At 44.0% G+C, this 18,198-nt stretch overlaps 1 protein-coding gene across 1 annotated transcript in view; it reads left to right on the top strand.

Annotated features, from left to right (window-relative positions):
* Positions 1–15,921, top strand: part of hpcal4 (hippocalcin like 4) — a 43,632-nt gene extending 27,711 nt beyond the window's left edge. Inside the window, exons 2-5 of the mRNA XM_045709622.1 lie at positions 4,786–4,955; positions 14,990–15,108; positions 15,295–15,391; positions 15,619–15,921. Coding sequence (XP_045565578.1) covers positions 4,794–4,955; positions 14,990–15,108; positions 15,295–15,391; positions 15,619–15,816 — 576 coding nt within the window. The 5' untranslated portion in view covers positions 4,786–4,793 and the 3' untranslated portion in view covers positions 15,817–15,921. The remainder of the gene's footprint in view (positions 1–4,785; positions 4,956–14,989; positions 15,109–15,294; positions 15,392–15,618) is intronic.
* The last annotated feature ends 2,277 nt before the right edge of the window (positions 15,922–18,198 follow it).

The raw sequence follows: 18,198 nt of genomic DNA, 5'->3' as shown, positions 1-18,198 counted from the left end.
TTGAGGGAGAGGTTGTTGTCCTTGCAACACACGGTCAGGTCTCTGTTCTCCTCCCTATAGGCTGTCTCATCATTGTCGGTGATCAGACCTACCACTGTTGTGTCATCAGCAAACTTAATGATGGTGTTGGAGTCGTGCCTGGCCGTGCAGTCATAAGTGAACAGGGAGTACAGGAGGGGACTGAGCACGCACCCCTGAGGGGTCCCCTTATTGAGTATCAGCGTGGCGGATGTGTTGTTACCTACCCTTACCACCTGGGGATGGCCCGTCAGGAAGTCCAGGATCCAGTTGCAGAAGGAGGTGTTTTCTTCCAGGGTTCTTAGCTTAGTGATGAGCTTTGAGGGCACTATGGTGTTGAACACTGAGCTGTAGTCAATGAATAGCACTCTCACATAGGTGTTCCTTTTTTCCAGGTGTGAAATGGCAGCGTGGAGTAAAATAGAGATTGCATCATCTGTGGATCTGTTGGTGCGGTATGCAAATTAGAGGGTCTAGGGTTTCTGGGATAGTGGATATGGATGGATCTTGATGTGGATGCATCTTATTTAACTTTTTCAGGATCGGTGAAAATACAAAAGAACAGTTGGTTTTTTTCTTCTTTCTTTTACCACATCTAATGTGTTATATTGGCATACATTCCTTTCACATTTCCACAACCTTCAAAGTGTTTCCTTTCAAATGGTACCAAGAATATGCTTATCCTTGCTTTAGGGCCTGAGTTACAGGCAGTTAAAAAAAGGGTCCGATCCTGAAGAGGTTTTTAAAAGCTTAAATTCTTGTTAATCTAACTGTGTTGTTTGATTTACAATAGGCTTTACGGTGAAAGCATACCATGCGATTGTCTGAGGACGGCGCCCCACATCAACATATTTTTCAACCAGCACAGCCTTCATAAAATCACAAATAGCGATTAAATAAATCACTTACTTTTGAAGATTTTCCTCTGTTTGCAATCCCAAGGGTCCCAGCTACAACATGAATGGTCGTTTTGTTAGATAAAATCCTTCTTTATATCCCCAAAAGTTTGTTTATTTGGCGCCATCGATTTCAGTAATCCACTCTTTCAACATGCAGACAAAGGAGTCCAAAAATCTACCGCTAAATTTCATCCAAACAAGTCAAACGATGTTTCTATTTAATCCTCAGGTACTCTAAAATGTAAATAAATTATAATATTTCATACGGAAAGTAATGTGTTCAATAGGAAAGCAAAATTAGTATGCGCCGAAAGACTGATATTGTTCCGGTGCTCTCCTCACCAAAACTCCAGATTCTTGCTTGTTTTTCAAAAAACAAGCCTGAAACCTTGAATAAAGACTGTTGACATCTAGTGGAAGCCATAGGAATTGCAATCTGGGAGACGGAATTACAGAGGAACAATAGGTTTCCATGATCACAAAACATTTTTGTTCGGTTTTTCTTTAGATCTTTGCCTGCCATATCAATTCTGTTATAGTCTCAGACATTATTTTAACGGTTTTAGTAACTTCAAAAGTGTTTTCTATCCAATGCTACCTATTATATGCATATCCTGGCTTCTGGGCCTGGATAACAGGCAGTTTACTTTGGGCACGTCAGTCAGGTGGAAATTCAGGAAATTCTATCCCTAACAAGTTTTAATTCACTTTTGTTAATTATCTACTTCACTTGCTTTGGCAATGTAAACATATGTATTGGCATATTCCCATGCCAATAAAGCCCTTAAATTGAAACTGAATTGACATTGAATTGGAGAGCCCTCGTAATGTGGCCACACTTTAGCGCCTCAAATTGCATGATCAGCCACTCTATCAAATGGCGGATAAGAGAGGGCACAGTTCAATGTGTGGTGTGGTGTGTGTGTGTGGCTGTGTATGTGTTAATCAGATCATTTGTATCCAAAGTGATGTCATAGACACTGAGTGTTTCTTTTGTCTGTCTCTCTCAAAACAAAATGTGGTTTATTGTCCCATACACCAGATAGGTGGGAAATGTGTAGATTTACAGGTTCCGCCGTATCAATACAGAGCCCCTGGAGCAAATCAGTGCCTTTTATTTTATCTTTACTTAACCAGGCAAGTCAGTTAAGAATAAATTCTTATTTAAAATGACAGCCTACCAGGGAACAGTGGGTTAATTGCCTTTTTCATGGGCAGAACAACAGATTTTTTTATTGTCAGCTCAGGGATTCAATCCGGCAACCTTTCAGTTACTGGCCCAACACTCTAACCACTAGGCTACCTGCTGCCCCAAATGTTATTGTGCCTTGCTCAATGGTACATCGACATATTTTTCTCCTTGTCAGCTCAGGGATTTGATCCAGCGACCTTTGGGTTACTGGCCTAATGCTCTAACCACTAGGCAACCTGCTACCCTCGCTATCTGTCTGTGTATTGGAGTGGTACTGTATATTGATTGATCTGTTTGCTTCCTGTGACCACTATACTTTTTTTCATTCTGGTAGGCTATCCGCATACTCACACACACACACACACAGACAGACAGACAGACAGACAGACAGACAGACAGACAGACAGACACAGACAGAGACAGACAGACACAGACCGACCGACAGACCGACCAAAGGACAGATTTCCACCGGTCTAATGTCCATTGCTCGTGTTTCTTGGCCCAAGCAAGTCTCTTCTTCTTATTGTTGTCATTTAGTAGTGGTTTGTTTGCAGCAATTCAACCATGAAGACCAGAGGTTTTTGGACATAAAAAAAACCAGAGGTTTTTGGACGTAAAAAGGGACTTTATCGAACAAAACAAACATGTATTGTGTAACATGGAGTCTTGGGAGTGCAACCAGATGAAGATCATCAAAGGTAAGTGATTAATCGTATCGCTATTTCTAACTTTTGTTACTCCTCTACTTGGCTTGTTCCTGTTTGTAATGATTTTTCTGCTGGGCACTGTTCTCAGATAATCGCATGGTTTGCTTTCGCCGTAAAGTATTTTTGAAATCTGACATGGCGGCTGGATTAACAGCAAGATAAGCTTTATTTTGATGTATTGCACTTGTGATTTTATGAAAGTTAAATATTTATAGTAATTTCATTTGAATTTGGCGCTCTGCAATTTCACTGGATGTTGACGCTAGTGTCCCACTGATCCGAAAGAAGTTAAATTGTTGTTTTTTTAACAGCTATTTTCTGGTCTCTCCAGAGATGTTCAATTGGGTTCAAGTCTGGGCTCTGGCTGGGCCACTCAAGGACATTCAGAGACTTGTCCCGATGCCACTCCTGCGTTGTCTTGACTGTCTACCACTCTTTTTCTCAATTAAGTAGCTATGAGCAACTGGGCTTCCCGTAGGGGTGGGAGGGCCAAGAGACCAGAGATGGCAGAACGGAGTAATCGGGTTGGGGTTTAGGGTTTGAGCATAGCCTGAAGGAAGGGAGGGGCAGTTTCTCTTGCTGCTGCGTTGGCAAGCACCATGGTCTTATAGTGAATATGACCTTTGACTGGAAGCCAGTGGAGTGTCCGGAGGAACTTGGTGACATGGGAAAACTTGGGAAGGTAGAAAACCAGGCAGAGATAGCGAGAAGCAAAAAGAGAGAGATGCTATGTGAGAAGCATGTTAAATGGAGAGAGAATGACAGGTCATGATAGTATCTCAATCTCTCTCTCTCTTTCTCTGTCAGACTACTCTCTCTTTCCTTATCTCCCTCTCTCCCCTTTCTCTCCTCTCTCTATATATATATATATATATATATATATATATATATATATATATATATATATATATATATATATATATATATATATATATATTTCGCTCTCTATATATACATATATCTATACAAAACCAGTCAAAAGTTTGGACACACCTACTAATTCAAGAGTTTTTCTTTATTTTTACTATTTTCTAAATTGTCAAATAATAAGACATTAACACTACGAAATAACACATATGGAATCATGTAGTAACCAAAAAAGTGCTTAAAAAAATCTAAATGTATTTTAGCAGTGTTCTGGATAAGATTCAGTGGTTTGATAGCACAAGCGGTGAGCCAAGCCAACAGCAAGTTGCAATAGATGAAACCTGCCTGGATTAGGGTCTGCACCGCTTCCTGTGTGAGGTAGGGTCATACTCTACGGATGTTGAACCTGCAGGAGAGGCTCACTGCTTTGATTTTTGCAGAGGACGAAGGGGTGTTGTCCAAGGTCACGTCACGGTTCTCGACTGGGGGCATCTGCTCTCCACAGTACGAGCCCTATCTGGGGGCATCTGCTCTCTACAGTACGAGCCCTATCTGGGGGCATCTGCTCTACACAGTACGAGCCCTATCTGGGGGCATCTGCTCTACACAGTACGAGCCCTATCTGGGGGCATCTGCTCTCCACAGTACGAGCCCTATCTGGGGGCATCTGCTCTACACAGTACGAGCCCTATCTGGGGGCATCTGCTCTACACAGTACGAGCCCTATCTGGGGGCATCTGCTCTCCACAGTACGAGCCCTATCTGGGGGCATCTGCTCTCCACAGTACGAGCCCTATCTGGGGGCAGGTGCTCTACACAGGAACAGCCCTTTTTGGGAACATGCCCCCCTCCCAATATTTATTATATTCCCTTGACTTTATCTGATTATATGATTGTGTGCATTTCCTATTTGATTGAATAATTGATTTGTAATTTGATTGTATCTTGATTGCTTGTGTGTATTCCAGAGATGGTTGAACGCTTGGCTTAATTTATTGATTTATTTATTGTTCAATCAACTGATTGTGTTGCAATCCCAACAATTATCAGTTTATTGTTCAATCATTGTGTGATTCCTTGTGTCTCTTGTTTCTTTCTCCAGACTTTGTGATGGGGAAAGGAAATAGTAAGCTGGCACCAGAGGTTCTGGATGACCTCACCAAGAGTACTGAGTTCAACGAGGCTGAGCTCAAGCAGTGGTACAAAGGCTTCCTCAAAGACTGTCCCTCTGGTATACTGAATCTAGAAGAGTTCCAACAACTATATGTCAAGGTGAGAGAGAGAGAGAGAGAGAGAGAGAGAGAGAGAGAGAGAGAGAGAGAGAGAGATTCAAAGACTGGCCCACTGGTATACAGAATCTAGAGGAGTTCCAACAATTATATGTTGGGAGGGAGACAGAGAGACCACCCCGGCTTCACCCTGCTAGAATCTGACGTCAAATGTCTACTGTTTGCTGATGATCTGGTTCTTCTGTCACCAACCAAGGAGGGTCTACAGCAGCACCTAGATCTTCTGCACAGATTCTGCCAGACCTGGGCCCTGACAGTCAATCTCAGTAAGACCAAAATAATGGTGTTCCATAAAAGGTCCAGTCGCCAGGACCACAAATACAAATTCCATCTAGACACTATTGCCCGAGAGCACACAAAAAACTATAAGAATTCACAAAATGGGACAAACACCAAATTGAGACTCCTCATGCAGAATTCTGCAAAAAAAAAAAATCCTCTGTGGACAATGTAAAACACCAAATAATGCATGCAGAGCAGAATTAGGCTGATACCCGCTAATGATCAAAATCCAGAAAAGAGCCATTAAATTCTACAACCACCAATTTCCCAAACCTTCCATAACAAAGCCATCACCTACAGAGAGATGAATCCGGAGAAGAGTCCCCTAAGCAAGCTGGGGTTCTGTTCACAAACCCCACAGAGCCCTAGAACAGCAACACAGTTAGACCCAACCAAATCATGAGAAAACAAAAAGATAATTACTTGACACATTGGAAATAATTAACAAAAAAACAGAGCAAACTAGAATGCTATTTGTCCCTAAACAGAGAGTAGACAGTGGCAGAATACCTGACCACTGGGACTGACCCAAACTTAAGGAAAGCTTTGACTATGTACAGACTCAGTGAGCATAGCCTTGCTATTGAGAAAGGCCACCGTAGGCAGACCTGGCTCTCAAGAGAAGACAGGCTGTGTGCACACTGCCCACAAAATGAGGTGGAAACTGAGCTGCACTTCCTAACCTCCTGCCCAATGTATGACCATATTAGAGACACATATTTCCCTTAGATTACACAGATCCACAAAGAATGAGAAAACAAACCTGATTTTGATAAACTCCCATATCTACTGGGTGAAATACCACAGTATTCCATCACAGCAGCAAGATGTGTGACCTGTTGCCACAAGAAAAGGTCAACCAGTGAAGAACAAACACCATTGTAAATACAACTCATATTTATGTTTATTTATTTTCCCTTTTGTACTTTAACCATTTGCACATCGTTACGATACTGTATATATACATAATATGACATTTGTAATGGCTTTATTATTTTGGAACTTCTGTGAGTGTAATGTTTACTGTTCATTTTTATTGTTTATTTCACTTTTGTACATTATCTACTTCACTTGCTTTGGCAATGTTAACATAGGTTTCCCATGTCAACAAAGCCCCATGAATTGAATTGATTTGAGAGATAGGAAGATTCAAGACTGCCCCACTGGTATACAGAATCTAGAGGAGTTCCAACAATTATATGTCAAGGTGAAAGAGGAGGGAGGGAGGGAGAGAGGGAGGGAGGGAGAGAGGGAGGGAGGGAGGGAGGGAGGGAGGGAGGGAGGGAGGGAGAGAGGGAGGGAGGGAGGGAGAGAGGGAGGGAGGGAGGAGGGAGGGAGGGAGGGAGGGAGGGAGGGAGGGAGGGAGGGAGGGAGGGAGGGAGGGAGGGAGGGAGGGAGAGAGGGAGACTCAAAGACTGACTCACAGGTATACTCAACCTAAAGGCCTTCCAACAACTCTTTGTCAAGGTAGGGAGAGAGGGAGAGAAGGGGAGAGGGAGAGGGAGAGGGATTCTCCTACATGTCCAGAGGAAAACTAAAATACAGTGACCCCCTCTCATATCATTACCAAGCCCTGCAATGCCAAGAGCTGAGCAAAGAAAAGAGTCCCCTCATCCAGCTGGTCCTGGGGCTGAGTTCACAAACCTGTTCTACTAACACACTGAAGCCTCAGGACCCTCATCCAGCTGGTCCTGGGGCTGAGTTCACAAACCTGTTCTACTAACACACTGAAGCCTCAGGACCAGAACATCCAATCAATCAGAATAAACCAAATTACAACACAGTCAAAACAAAACTAAATTGCTTATTGGGAAACACAAGCACAAAGCAAAATGCAGTGCTATCTGGCCCTAAATCGACAGTACACCATGGCTAAATATTTGACCATGGTTACTGATCAAAACCTTAGAAAAACCTTGACAAAGTACAGGCTAAGTGAGCACAGCATTGCCATTTAGAAGGGTATTCACAGGAAAACCTGGCTCCCTGTAGAGGAAAGGCTGTGCAACCACTGCACAACAGCAGAACCTGAGACAGAGCTGCATTTCCTGACAAAATGCCAAAAATATAAAACAATTAGAGTGTCATGTCCCCAAATTGAAACCCTTATTCAATATATACAGTGTTACGTCATGCCAATAAAGCAAATTGAATTAGAGAGAGAGAGAGAGAGAGAGAGAGAGAGATAAGAAAGGAGAAGGGAGGGAAACGAGGAAGTAAGGGAGACGAGGAAGTGAGAGAGGGAGACTCACACTGTCATACTCAATCTGGAGGAGTTCCAACAACTATACTGTATGTTAAGGTCAGGAGAGAGAGAGGGTGGGTGAGAGGAGGAGAAGGAGACACGGAGGGAGAGAGAGAGGGTGGTTGAGAGGAGGAGACAGGGAGGTAGAGAGAGAGGGTGGGTGAGAGGAGGAGACAGGGAGGGAGAGAGAGAGGGTGGTTGAGAGGAGGAGAAGGAGACAGGGAGGGAGAGAGAGAGGGTGGTTGAGAGGAGGAGACAGGGAGGGAGAGAGAGAGGGTGGGTGAGAGGAGGAGAAGGAGACACGGAGGGAGAGAGAGAGGGTGGTTGAGAGGAGGAGACAGGGAGGTAGAGAGAGAGGGTGGGTGAGAGGAGGAGACAGGGAGGGAGAGAGAGAGGGTGGTTGAGAGGAGGAGAAGGAGACAGGGAGGGAGAGAGAGAGGGTGGTTGAGAGGAGGAGACAGGGAGGGAGAGAGAGAGGGTGGGTGAGAGGAGGAGAAGGAGACAGGGAGGGAGAGAGAGAGGGTGGGTGAGAGGAGGAGACAGGGAGGGAGAGAGAGAGGGTGGGTGAGAGGAGGAGACAGGGAGGAGAGAGAGAGAGGGTGGGTGAGAGGAGGAGACAGGGAGGGAGAGAGAGAGGGTGGGTGAGAGGAGGAGACAGGGAGGGAGAGAGAGAGGGTGGGTGAGAGGAGGAGACAGGGAGGGAGAGAGAGAGGGTGGTTGAGAGGAGGAGACAGGGAGGGAGAGAGAGAGGGTGGGTGAGAGGAGGAGACAGGGAGGGAGAGAGAGAGGGTGGGTGAGAGGAGGAGACAGGGAGGGAGAGAGAGAGGGTAGGTGAGAGGAGGAGACAGGGAGGGAGAGAGAGAGGGTGGGTGAGAGGAGGAGACAGGGAGGGAGAGAGAGAGGGTGGGTGAGAGGAGGAGAAGGAGACACGGAGGGAGAGAGAGAGGGTGGTTGAGAGGAGGAGACAGGGAGGGAGAGAGAGAGGGTGGTTGAGAGGAGGAGACAGGGAGGGAGAGAGAGAGGGTGGGTGAGAGGAGGAGACAGGGAGGGAGAGAGAGAGGGTGGGTGAGAGGAGGAGACAGGGAGGGAGAGAGAGAGGGTGGGTGAGAGGAGGAGACAGGGAGGGAGAGAGAGAGGGTGGGTGAGAGGAGGAGACAGGGAGGGAGAGAGAGAGGGTGGGTGAGAGGAGGAGAAGGAGACACGGAGGGAGAGAGAGAGGGTGGTTGAGAGGAGGAGACAGGGAGGGAGAGAGAGAGGGTGGGTGAGTGGAGGAGACAGGGAGGGAGAGAGAGAGGGTGGGTGAGAGGAGGAGACAGGGAGGGAGAGAGAGAGGGTGGGTGAGAGGAGGAGACAGGGAGGGAGAGAGAGAGGGTGGGTGAGTGGAGGAGACAGGGAGGGAGAGAGAGAGGGTGGGTGAGAGGAGGAGACAGGGAGGGAGAGAGAGAGGGTGGGTGAGAGGAGGAGACAGGGAGGGAGAGAGAGAGGGTGGGTGAGAGGAGGAGACAGGGAGGGAGAGAGAGAGGAGGAAAGGGAGAGAGAGAGAAAGAGAGCGCTACAGACATGCTGCTCCTGATAATGTTATTTTTGTTGTTGTTGATTAGCACTCAAATCTAAAAAATAATTCAAGTCAAGAGATGATGAACAGCAAATCTATTCAATCACAATAGAAAAAAAAGTAACTTTGCGCCTCAAATTAAGAAGTTTTAATTGTCGCTAGCTACACAACAAGAACCTAGCCAGCAGGCTAACAAGCTAGCCAGGAACATTGAGCTAGAACAAACCTAGCAAGAGGAGTTAGTACAACTACATCAAACATACCAAAAAACATATCTTCTGTTTTTTTTTGTGTGAAGATTTGTCACTATTTTTGCTGCTTTTTGAGCTAAATTAGACATATCTTCTGTTTTTTTTTGTGTGAAGATTTGTCACTATTTTTGCTGCTTTTTGAGCTAAATTAGACCTAGCTAACAACAGCAGCAGACAAACAAAACCGGTTGCCATGACAACGTTGCAGCAGAATAGAGCAGTGGCATCAGTAGCAGAGCCCACAGGCATCATGTCCCCACTCCCCCTCAGCGCTGAGTCCAAAAAGGTACTTCCAGCACCTCTCTTCCCACCATAGTGGAGTCCACGCCCCAGGAGGAGAGCAACCCCCCTCAGTGCAGAGCAGGCCTTCCTCACCACCATGGCTGCCATGAGGGATGAATTCATCTAACAGGAGGGGAAAGTTGTCCTGCTGAGGGAGAGCGTGAGCAAACAGCAACCAGACATCCACACCTTAGAGGAGCTCCTAACCAAGGATAGAGCAGGACAGCAGGACAGTAGCACAGCTGAAGGTCTTTTTTTTAGTAAACTAATAGAAAGTGCTATTGGAGGGAAAACATATGATTTTATTAAATCAATGTACACTAAAATCAAATGTGCGGTTAAAATTGCCAAATTGCCACGTCAGGTACGTGGAGTGAAACAGGGCTGCCCAATAAGTCCAACACTATTTAACGTCTACATTAATGAATTATCAAAAACATCAGAAGAAACTGCAGCACCTGGTCTCACGCTACACAACACTGAAATTGAGTGTCTGCTGTAAGCAGATGATCTGGTGCTGCTGTGTCCCACTAAGGAGGGAGGGGTTACAGAAGCATCTAGATCATCTGCACAGGTTCTGTCAGACCTGGGCTTTGACAGTTAACCTAAAAAAACAACTAATATAATAACATTCCAAAAGAGGTTTGGAAATCAGGATGACAAATATAAATTATATTTGGACACAGTTCTATTAAAAAACACATATCTAGTACTAAATGTCAGCAACACAGGTAGCTTTTACAGGGCTGTGAATGAGCTAAGAGACGAAGCACGAAGAGCATTCTATGCCATTAAAAGGAACGTTCAAATCGAAATTCCAGTTAGAATCTGGCTCAAAATGTTCCAATCAGTTATAGAACCAATTGCTATATAGTAATCAAATGTATTTATTAAGCTCTTTTTATATCAGCCGATGACAGAAAGTGCTATACACAGAAACCCAGCCTAAAACCCCAAACAGCAAGCAATGCAGATGTAGAAGCACGGTGGCTAGGAAAAACTCCTTAGAAAGGCAAGAACCTAGGAAGAAACTGAGAGAGGAACCAGGCTATGAGGGGTGGCCAGTCCTCTTCTGGCTGTGCCGGGTGGAGATTATAACAGTTCATAGCCAAGATGTTCAAACGTTCATTGGTTGACCAGCAGGGTCAAATGATAATAATCACAGTGGTTGTTGAGGGTGCAACAGGTCAGCACCTCAGGAGTAAATGTCAGTTGGCATTAAATAGCCGATCATTCAGAGTTAGAGACAGCAGGTGCGGTAGAAAGAAAGAGAGAGTTGAAAACAGCAGGTCTGGGACAGGTAGCACGTCCGGTCAACAGTTCAGGGTTCCATAGCAGGCAGGCAGAACAGTTGAAACTGGAGCAGCAGCATGACCAGGTGGACTGGGGACAGCAAGGAGTCATCAGGCCAGATAGTCCTGAGGCATGGTCCTAGGGCTCAGGTCCTCCAAGAGAAGAGAAAGAGACAGAGAAAGAGACAGAAAGAGAGAGAGAGAATTAGAGGGAGCATACTTAAATTCACTCAGGACACCGGATAAGACAGGAGAAATACTCCAGATATAACAGCCTGACCCTAGCCCCCCGACACATAAATTATTACAGCATAAATACTGGAGGCTGAGACAGGAGACTATACCCCTGGACAGGGCCAAGCAGATGGAATATAACCATACCCACTTTGCCAAAGCACAGCCAACACACCACAGAGGGATATCTTCAACCACCAACTTACTACCCTGAGACAAGGCCGAGTATAGCCCACAAAGATCTCCCCTTCGGCACTAACCAACCCGGACAGGAAGATCACGTCAGTGACTCAACCCACTCAAGTGATGCACCTCTCCTAGGGATGGCATGGAAGAGCACCAGTAAGCCATTGACTCAGCCCCCATAATAGGGTTAGAGGCAGAGAATCCCAGTGGAGAGAGAGGAACTGGCCAGGCAGAGACAGCAAGGGTGGTTCGTCGCTCCAGTGGCTTTCCATTCACCTTCACACTCCTGGGCCAGACTACACTCAATCATAGGACCTCCTGAAGAGTTGAGTCTTCAGTAAAGACTTAAAGATCGTGGGTGGCACTGTGTGCTCTTTTCGAAGGATTGGTCCTGGCCTTTTGTGGGGCCTAGGGATCCGGAGGGACATGGGGCGTTCTGCTGGTCGCTGGGATGACAACCCAACTTTGGAGGGGCTTTAGCGGGTGGAATAGTGGAGAACAGTTGGAGGGTTACTTAGTAGCACACATCAGTATGGTACTTTTTATATTAATGGTAAATTTACAAACATATATTATGATAAATCGATTTGAAACTTGTATCTCATTATGGTAAATGGTGAAATAAGTACAGCCAGTTATAAGTGTAATGGCTTAGCAGATAATAAGAAAAGAGGAACAATATTTATCTGTCTCAAAGAGAAAGAATTTTATATCTATTGTTTACAGTTGGTAGAGCATGGTGTGTGCAACGCCAGGGTTGTGGGTTCGATTCCCACGGGGGGCCAGTACAAAAAAATGCATGAAATGAAATGTATGCATTCATTACTGTAAGTCGCTCTGGATAAGAGCGTCTGCTAAATGACTCAAATGTGAAATGTACAGAAAACTCATTCACCAATTTTAGATGGTGTGTGTAAAATGAACTGGAGGGGTGAACTATCCTTCTCCCATGTGCAAAGAAATTCAAAATGGGTGATTTTGATCCGAATGTGCAAATTGTCCAAACAGATCCTCAAGATAGATGGAAGATTTGAAATACGTTATTGGACAAACAGATGTGGCTCATTAAACTTTATGGACCAAATAATGATGATCCTCACTTCTTTGAAAATATATATAATAAATGATCAACCCTGCAAGCAATACAATACTCTATTATTATGGTGGGAGATTATAATACTGTTTTAAATACCTCAATGGACTCTAAGAATATTTTAAGACACAACGCAGAGGACGCTGGGCCAATTGTGCGCCGCCCTATGGGACTCCCAATCACGGCTGGATGTGATACAGCCTGGAATTGAACCAGGGTCTGTAGTGACGCCTCTTGCATGGAAATGCAGTGCCTTAGACCGCTACGCCACTCAGTAGCCATATCACAGTTAACATATATCCTTATGGTCTTGCCTAGACCTAGAGAAACATTTAAAAAATGTATATGAGAAATAAATATTCAATTTTATTTGGACCTGAAAACCCTTATTTTTCTATATATATAAAAAGGTATCATATTTGTAAATGATATCATAAATAGGACTGGTGGAGTTATGTCACACATGCAGCTAACACAGACATATGGAAATGTCTGCTCTACCCAAAATTACAACCAATTAATTACAGCATCACCGCAAAAATGGAAGAGGAAAGTGGAATGGGAAAAAGTAAAGAACTTGTCTTTCGGCCCTGCATTAAATTGGTTAAAGAAAATTGTGATAAATAAAAAAGTATACCAGTTTTCATTTTTAAAGACCAAAAAATGGACAGCCTTGGCATATAGATTGCAAAATAGTTGTGAGGACATTTTCAGTGTACCGATTCTATGGCACATGGTTTAAAAACTGATACGTAAAATGACGACAGATTCAAAACTTAGAATTTTTCAATTTAAATTATTATACAGAATTCTTGCAACCAATAGAGTGCTATTTCTATGGAGGATACAACCTTCCCAGCTCTGCAGATTTTGCTGCGAAGAGACAGAATCATTAGATCATTTGTTTTGGTATTGTCCATATGTAGCTTGTTTTTGGTCACAGGTCCAGGAATGGCTGAAGAATTTCAACATTTACCCAGAGCTAACCCTGCAGATAGCAATTCTGGGTGATCTGAAAAGTCGTAGTCAATAGATCAATAATATAATAATACTTTTAGCTAAAAAAAATATATATTTTTCAGTTTACAATCTGTAGAAACTATGAGAATAGAAAGGTTCGGAACTTAATGTGAAGCATCACAGCACAGTTGAAAAATATATGGCAAATAGAAATCCAATATGGATGGCGTTAAGAGATTGATGGGAGGGGTTGAATGGAGCTGAAGGTTGGGACTAATAACAACTAATAACAACAAGATAACCAATGTAAAACTGTGTCTGTGAAACGTATATAGGTTTTATAAATGAACACAGTTTGAAAGATATGGCAAATAGAAATCAAACCGGAGGGACATCATAAAATATATGGGAGAGATTGAGGGTAGAGGAAGGACAGGGGTAAAAACCATCTAAATAAAATGATTGTAAAATAGACTGTGTCCATAAAATGTATAAAGTATATATAGGCTGGAAATACAGGCCTAAGCATTGTTGTTCACTGGTTTGCTCCAAGTGCGGAGGGGTGGTAGTGTTGGAGGGTAATAAAGAAAATGTATTTAAAAAAATATATGTACAGTATGTATGCATGTTGTGTACAAAAGTTGACACACCTACTCATTCAAGGGTTTTTCTTTATTTTTACCATTTTCTACATTGTAGAATAATAGTGAAGACATCAAAACTATGAAATAATACATATGGAATCATATAGTAAGCCAAAAAGTGTTAAACAAATCAAAATAGATTTTATATTTGAGATTCTTCAAATAGCCACCCTTTGCCTTGATGACAGCTTTGCACACTCTTGACCTCAGTGACTGATAGAAAAGTGAGGAAAACACTGACGAGGTACAGTCTCAGTGAGCACAGTCTGGCTATAGAGACCGGTCATCAAAGGCAAAGGGTGTCTGGCTTCCCAGTGTGGGCAGGCTGTTCTCACTCTGGTCCAGGATGAGAGATGCCTTATGGCTGTTGGTGCCACCATTTTTTTGTTACATATATTTAAGTATACTTTAACAATGTAAGTAATTTAACTTGCCATGTCAATGTCAATGAAGTCAACTGAATTAAAATGTAATTGAACTTAGAGGGAGAGAGAGCGAGAGAGAGCGAGAGAGAGAGAGAGAAAGAGAGAGAGAGAGAGAGGGACAGCGAGAGAGGAATGGAGGGATGAGGAAGGAGAGGGATTGTGATTCGTCAGTGGGTGGGAGGGAGGGAGGGAGGGAGGGAGGGAGGGAGGGAGGGAGGGAGGGAGGGAGGAGAGGGTTGAAGAGGAAGTAACATTAAATAGTGGGAGAAGAGGGGTGAGGGGAAGAGAGGAAGAAGAGAAAGGACTGAGAACAGTGGTACTTGGGATTCCTAAAGCTTTCCCAGAAACTCATTGGAGTAGAGGGATTTACAATGTGCAACATCATCCATTCATGGTTGTGTCCCAAGTGGCATTCTATTACCTACGTAGTGTCCTACCTCTGACCATTGCCCATAGGGTGTCACTTGGGACACAGCCATTCATGTCCTCAGAAACCCTACTGATCAATATATTGAATAGCGTTCCAGTGACCTAAGTTACATTTCTTAATCTGTTTTTAATCATCCAGTTCTTTCCGTACGGCGATGCGTCTAAGTTCGCCCAGCACGCCTTCCGGACCTTCGATAAGAACGGTGACGGGACCATCGACTTCCGGGAGTTTATCTGTGCTCTGTCAATCACCTCGAGGTACGCTTCATAACACAGGTGATGTCAGGTTTGACGGTGCGCGCGCACACACACACACACACACACACACACACACACACACACACACACACACACACACACACACACACACACACACACACACACACACACACACACACACACCCCTGCATGTTTATGTTTGACAGTTCTCTTCATCACCTCTAGGGGGAGCTTTGAGCAGAAACTCAACTGGGCCTTTAACATGTATGACTTAGACGGAGACGGCAAGATCACACGCATGGAGATGCTGGAGATTATAGAGGTCTGTGTGTTTATGTGTGTGTGTGTTTCTGTGTGTGTTTACGTGTGCTTGTCTGCATGTCTGCATGTGTGTGCTTGTGTGTGTGCATTCACGTGTGGTAATTGTGTGTATTTGTCTGATAAATCACTGTGTTTGTCTCCAGCGAATGCCCCCAATCCATTCTCTACTGACCACCTCTCTCTCTCTCTCTCTCTCTCTCTCTCTCTCTCTCTCTCTCTGTTTCCTAGGCGATCTACAAGATGGTTGGCACTGTGATAATGATGCGTATGAACGAGGACGGGCTGACTCCCCAGCAGCGTGTGGACAAGATCTTCTCCAAGATGGATAAAGATCACAACGATGAGATCACACTGGAAGAGTTCAAAGAGGCAGCCAAGAGCGATCACTCTATCGTCCTACTGCTGCAGTGTGACATGCAGAAATAGAGGAGGACGGGATAGAGGGAAGAGCGGAGGGATGGAGGGAGGAAGGCAGGAGGGAGAGAGAGATGGCATGTTTCACCTCTTATTGTACTACTGTTGCCAAGTGATATAGAGAAGGATGGAGGGAGGGTGGAGGGAGGGACGGTGTAGGGAGGGAGGGAGGAGGGAGGGAGGGAGAAAGGGAGAGAGAGATGGCATGTTTGACCTCTCATTATACTACTGTTGCCAAGTGATATAGAGAAGGATGGAGGGAGGGAGGGGGACGGAAGGATGAGAGACAGGATGGACATAGGACAGCTGCAGAAGTAGGGAGGGGGGTGAGGGAGGTAACAGTTGAGGGGAGGTAGAGATGGAGGAGAGCAGGGTGGAGAAAAATTTAAGGAGATGAAGGAAAATAAAGAAGAAGAAGAGGTTGTGGGACCAGACAGTGTGACGTTAATAGATTGAGAGAGGGGGGGGAGAGAGGGGTAGAGAGAGAAAGAGAGAGAGAGAGAGAGAGAGAGAGAGAGAGAGAGGGAAGGAGGGAGGGAGGGAGGGAGGGAGGGAGGGAGGGAGGGAGGGAAAGAGAGGGGTAGAGAGAGCAAGAGAGAACCAGAGAGAGAGAGAGAGGAGAGGAAAAGGGAGAGGGAAAGAGAGGAGTAGAGAGAGAGAGAGAAAGAAAGGGAGAGGGAGAGAGAGAGAGGGGGGTGTATATTGAATAACAGGAGGACAGTGATGTACCTTTATCCTCAAGCTGTCAGGGAGATAATAACGCATTCACAGGGTCAGACGCAGCATTCTGGTCAAACCACAATGTGTGCGCTTGTTTGGGTCCGTGCATGCTTGTCTGTGTGAGAGTGTTTTAATGCTCATCTCTGTGTGTGTGTGTGTGTGTGTGTGTGTGTGTGTGTGTGTGTGTGTGTGTGTGTGGGTCAGATCATGCCAAACGACAGTTTCCAGTCATTTACTAAAGCTGGCGGATGGTACAGAATTCATTAGGCTTTTCAATCCCCCGTTATGTATATACTAAAGCCCTGTCAGAAAGTCTGACATAATGATGGAGCATAGTGATGATGATGATGATAGTGATGATGATGATGGTGATGGTGATGGTGATGATAGTGATAGTAATGGTGAAGATAGTGATGGTGATGATAGTGATGATAGTCATGGTGGTGATAGTGATGATAGTGATGGTGGTGATGGTGATGATAGTGATGGTGATGATGGTGATGATAGTGATGATGATGATAGTAATGGTGATGATAGTGATGATAGTGATGATGATGATGATAGTAATGGTGATGATAGTGATGATGATGATGATGATGATAGTGATGATAGTGATGGTGATGATAGTGATGATGATGATGATGATGATGATAGCGATGATAGTGATGGTGATGATAGTGATGGTGATGATGGTGGTGGTGATGATAGTGATAGTGATGATAGTGGTGGTGATGATAGTAATGGTGATGATAGTGATGGTGATGATGATGATGATGATAGTGATGATAGTGATGGTGATGATAGTGATGGTGATGATAGTAATGGTGATGATAGTGATGGTCAAGATAGTGATGGTGATGATAGTAATGGTGATGATAGTGATGATGATGATGGTGATGATAGTGATGGTGCCGATAGTAATGGTGATGATAGTAATGGTGATGATAGTAATGGTGATGATAGTGATGGTTATGATTGTATTGGTGATGATAGGAACAGTAATGATAGTGATGATGATGATAGTGAGGATTATGATAGTGATGGTGATGATAGTGATGATAGTGATGATAGGAACAGTAATGATAGTGATGGTGATGATAGTGAGGATTATGATAGTGGTGGTTATGATAGTATTGGTGATGATAGGAACAGTAATGATAGTGATGATGATGATAGTGAGGATTATGATAGTGATGGTTATGATAGTATTGGTGATGATAGGAACAGTAATGATAGTGATGGTGATGATAGTGAGGATTATGATAGTGATGGTTATGATAGTATTGGTGATGATAGGAACAGTAATGATAGTGATGGTGATGATAGTGAGGATTATGATAGTGATGGTTATGATAGTATTGGTGATGATAGGAACAGTAATGATAGTGATGATGATGATGATAGTAATGGTGATGATAGTGATGATAGTAATGGTGATGATAGTAATGGTGATGATAGTGATGGTTATGATAGTATTGGTGATGATAGGAACAGTAATGATAGTGATGATGATGATAGTGAGGATTATGATAGTGATGGTTATGATAGTATTGGTGATGATAGGAACAGTAATGATAGTGATGGTGATGATAGTGAGGATTATGATAGTGGTGGTTATGATAGTATTGGTGATGATAGGAACAGTAATGATAGTGATGATGATGATAGTGAGGA

Source organism: Salmo salar, chromosome ssa27, assembly GCF_905237065.1.
Source record: "Salmo salar chromosome ssa27, Ssal_v3.1, whole genome shotgun sequence".
Lineage (NCBI taxonomy): Eukaryota > Metazoa > Chordata > Actinopteri > Salmoniformes > Salmonidae > Salmo > Salmo salar.
The sequence above is the reverse complement of the archived record's forward strand: the minus strand, read 5'-3'. Positions and strand labels throughout refer to the sequence as shown.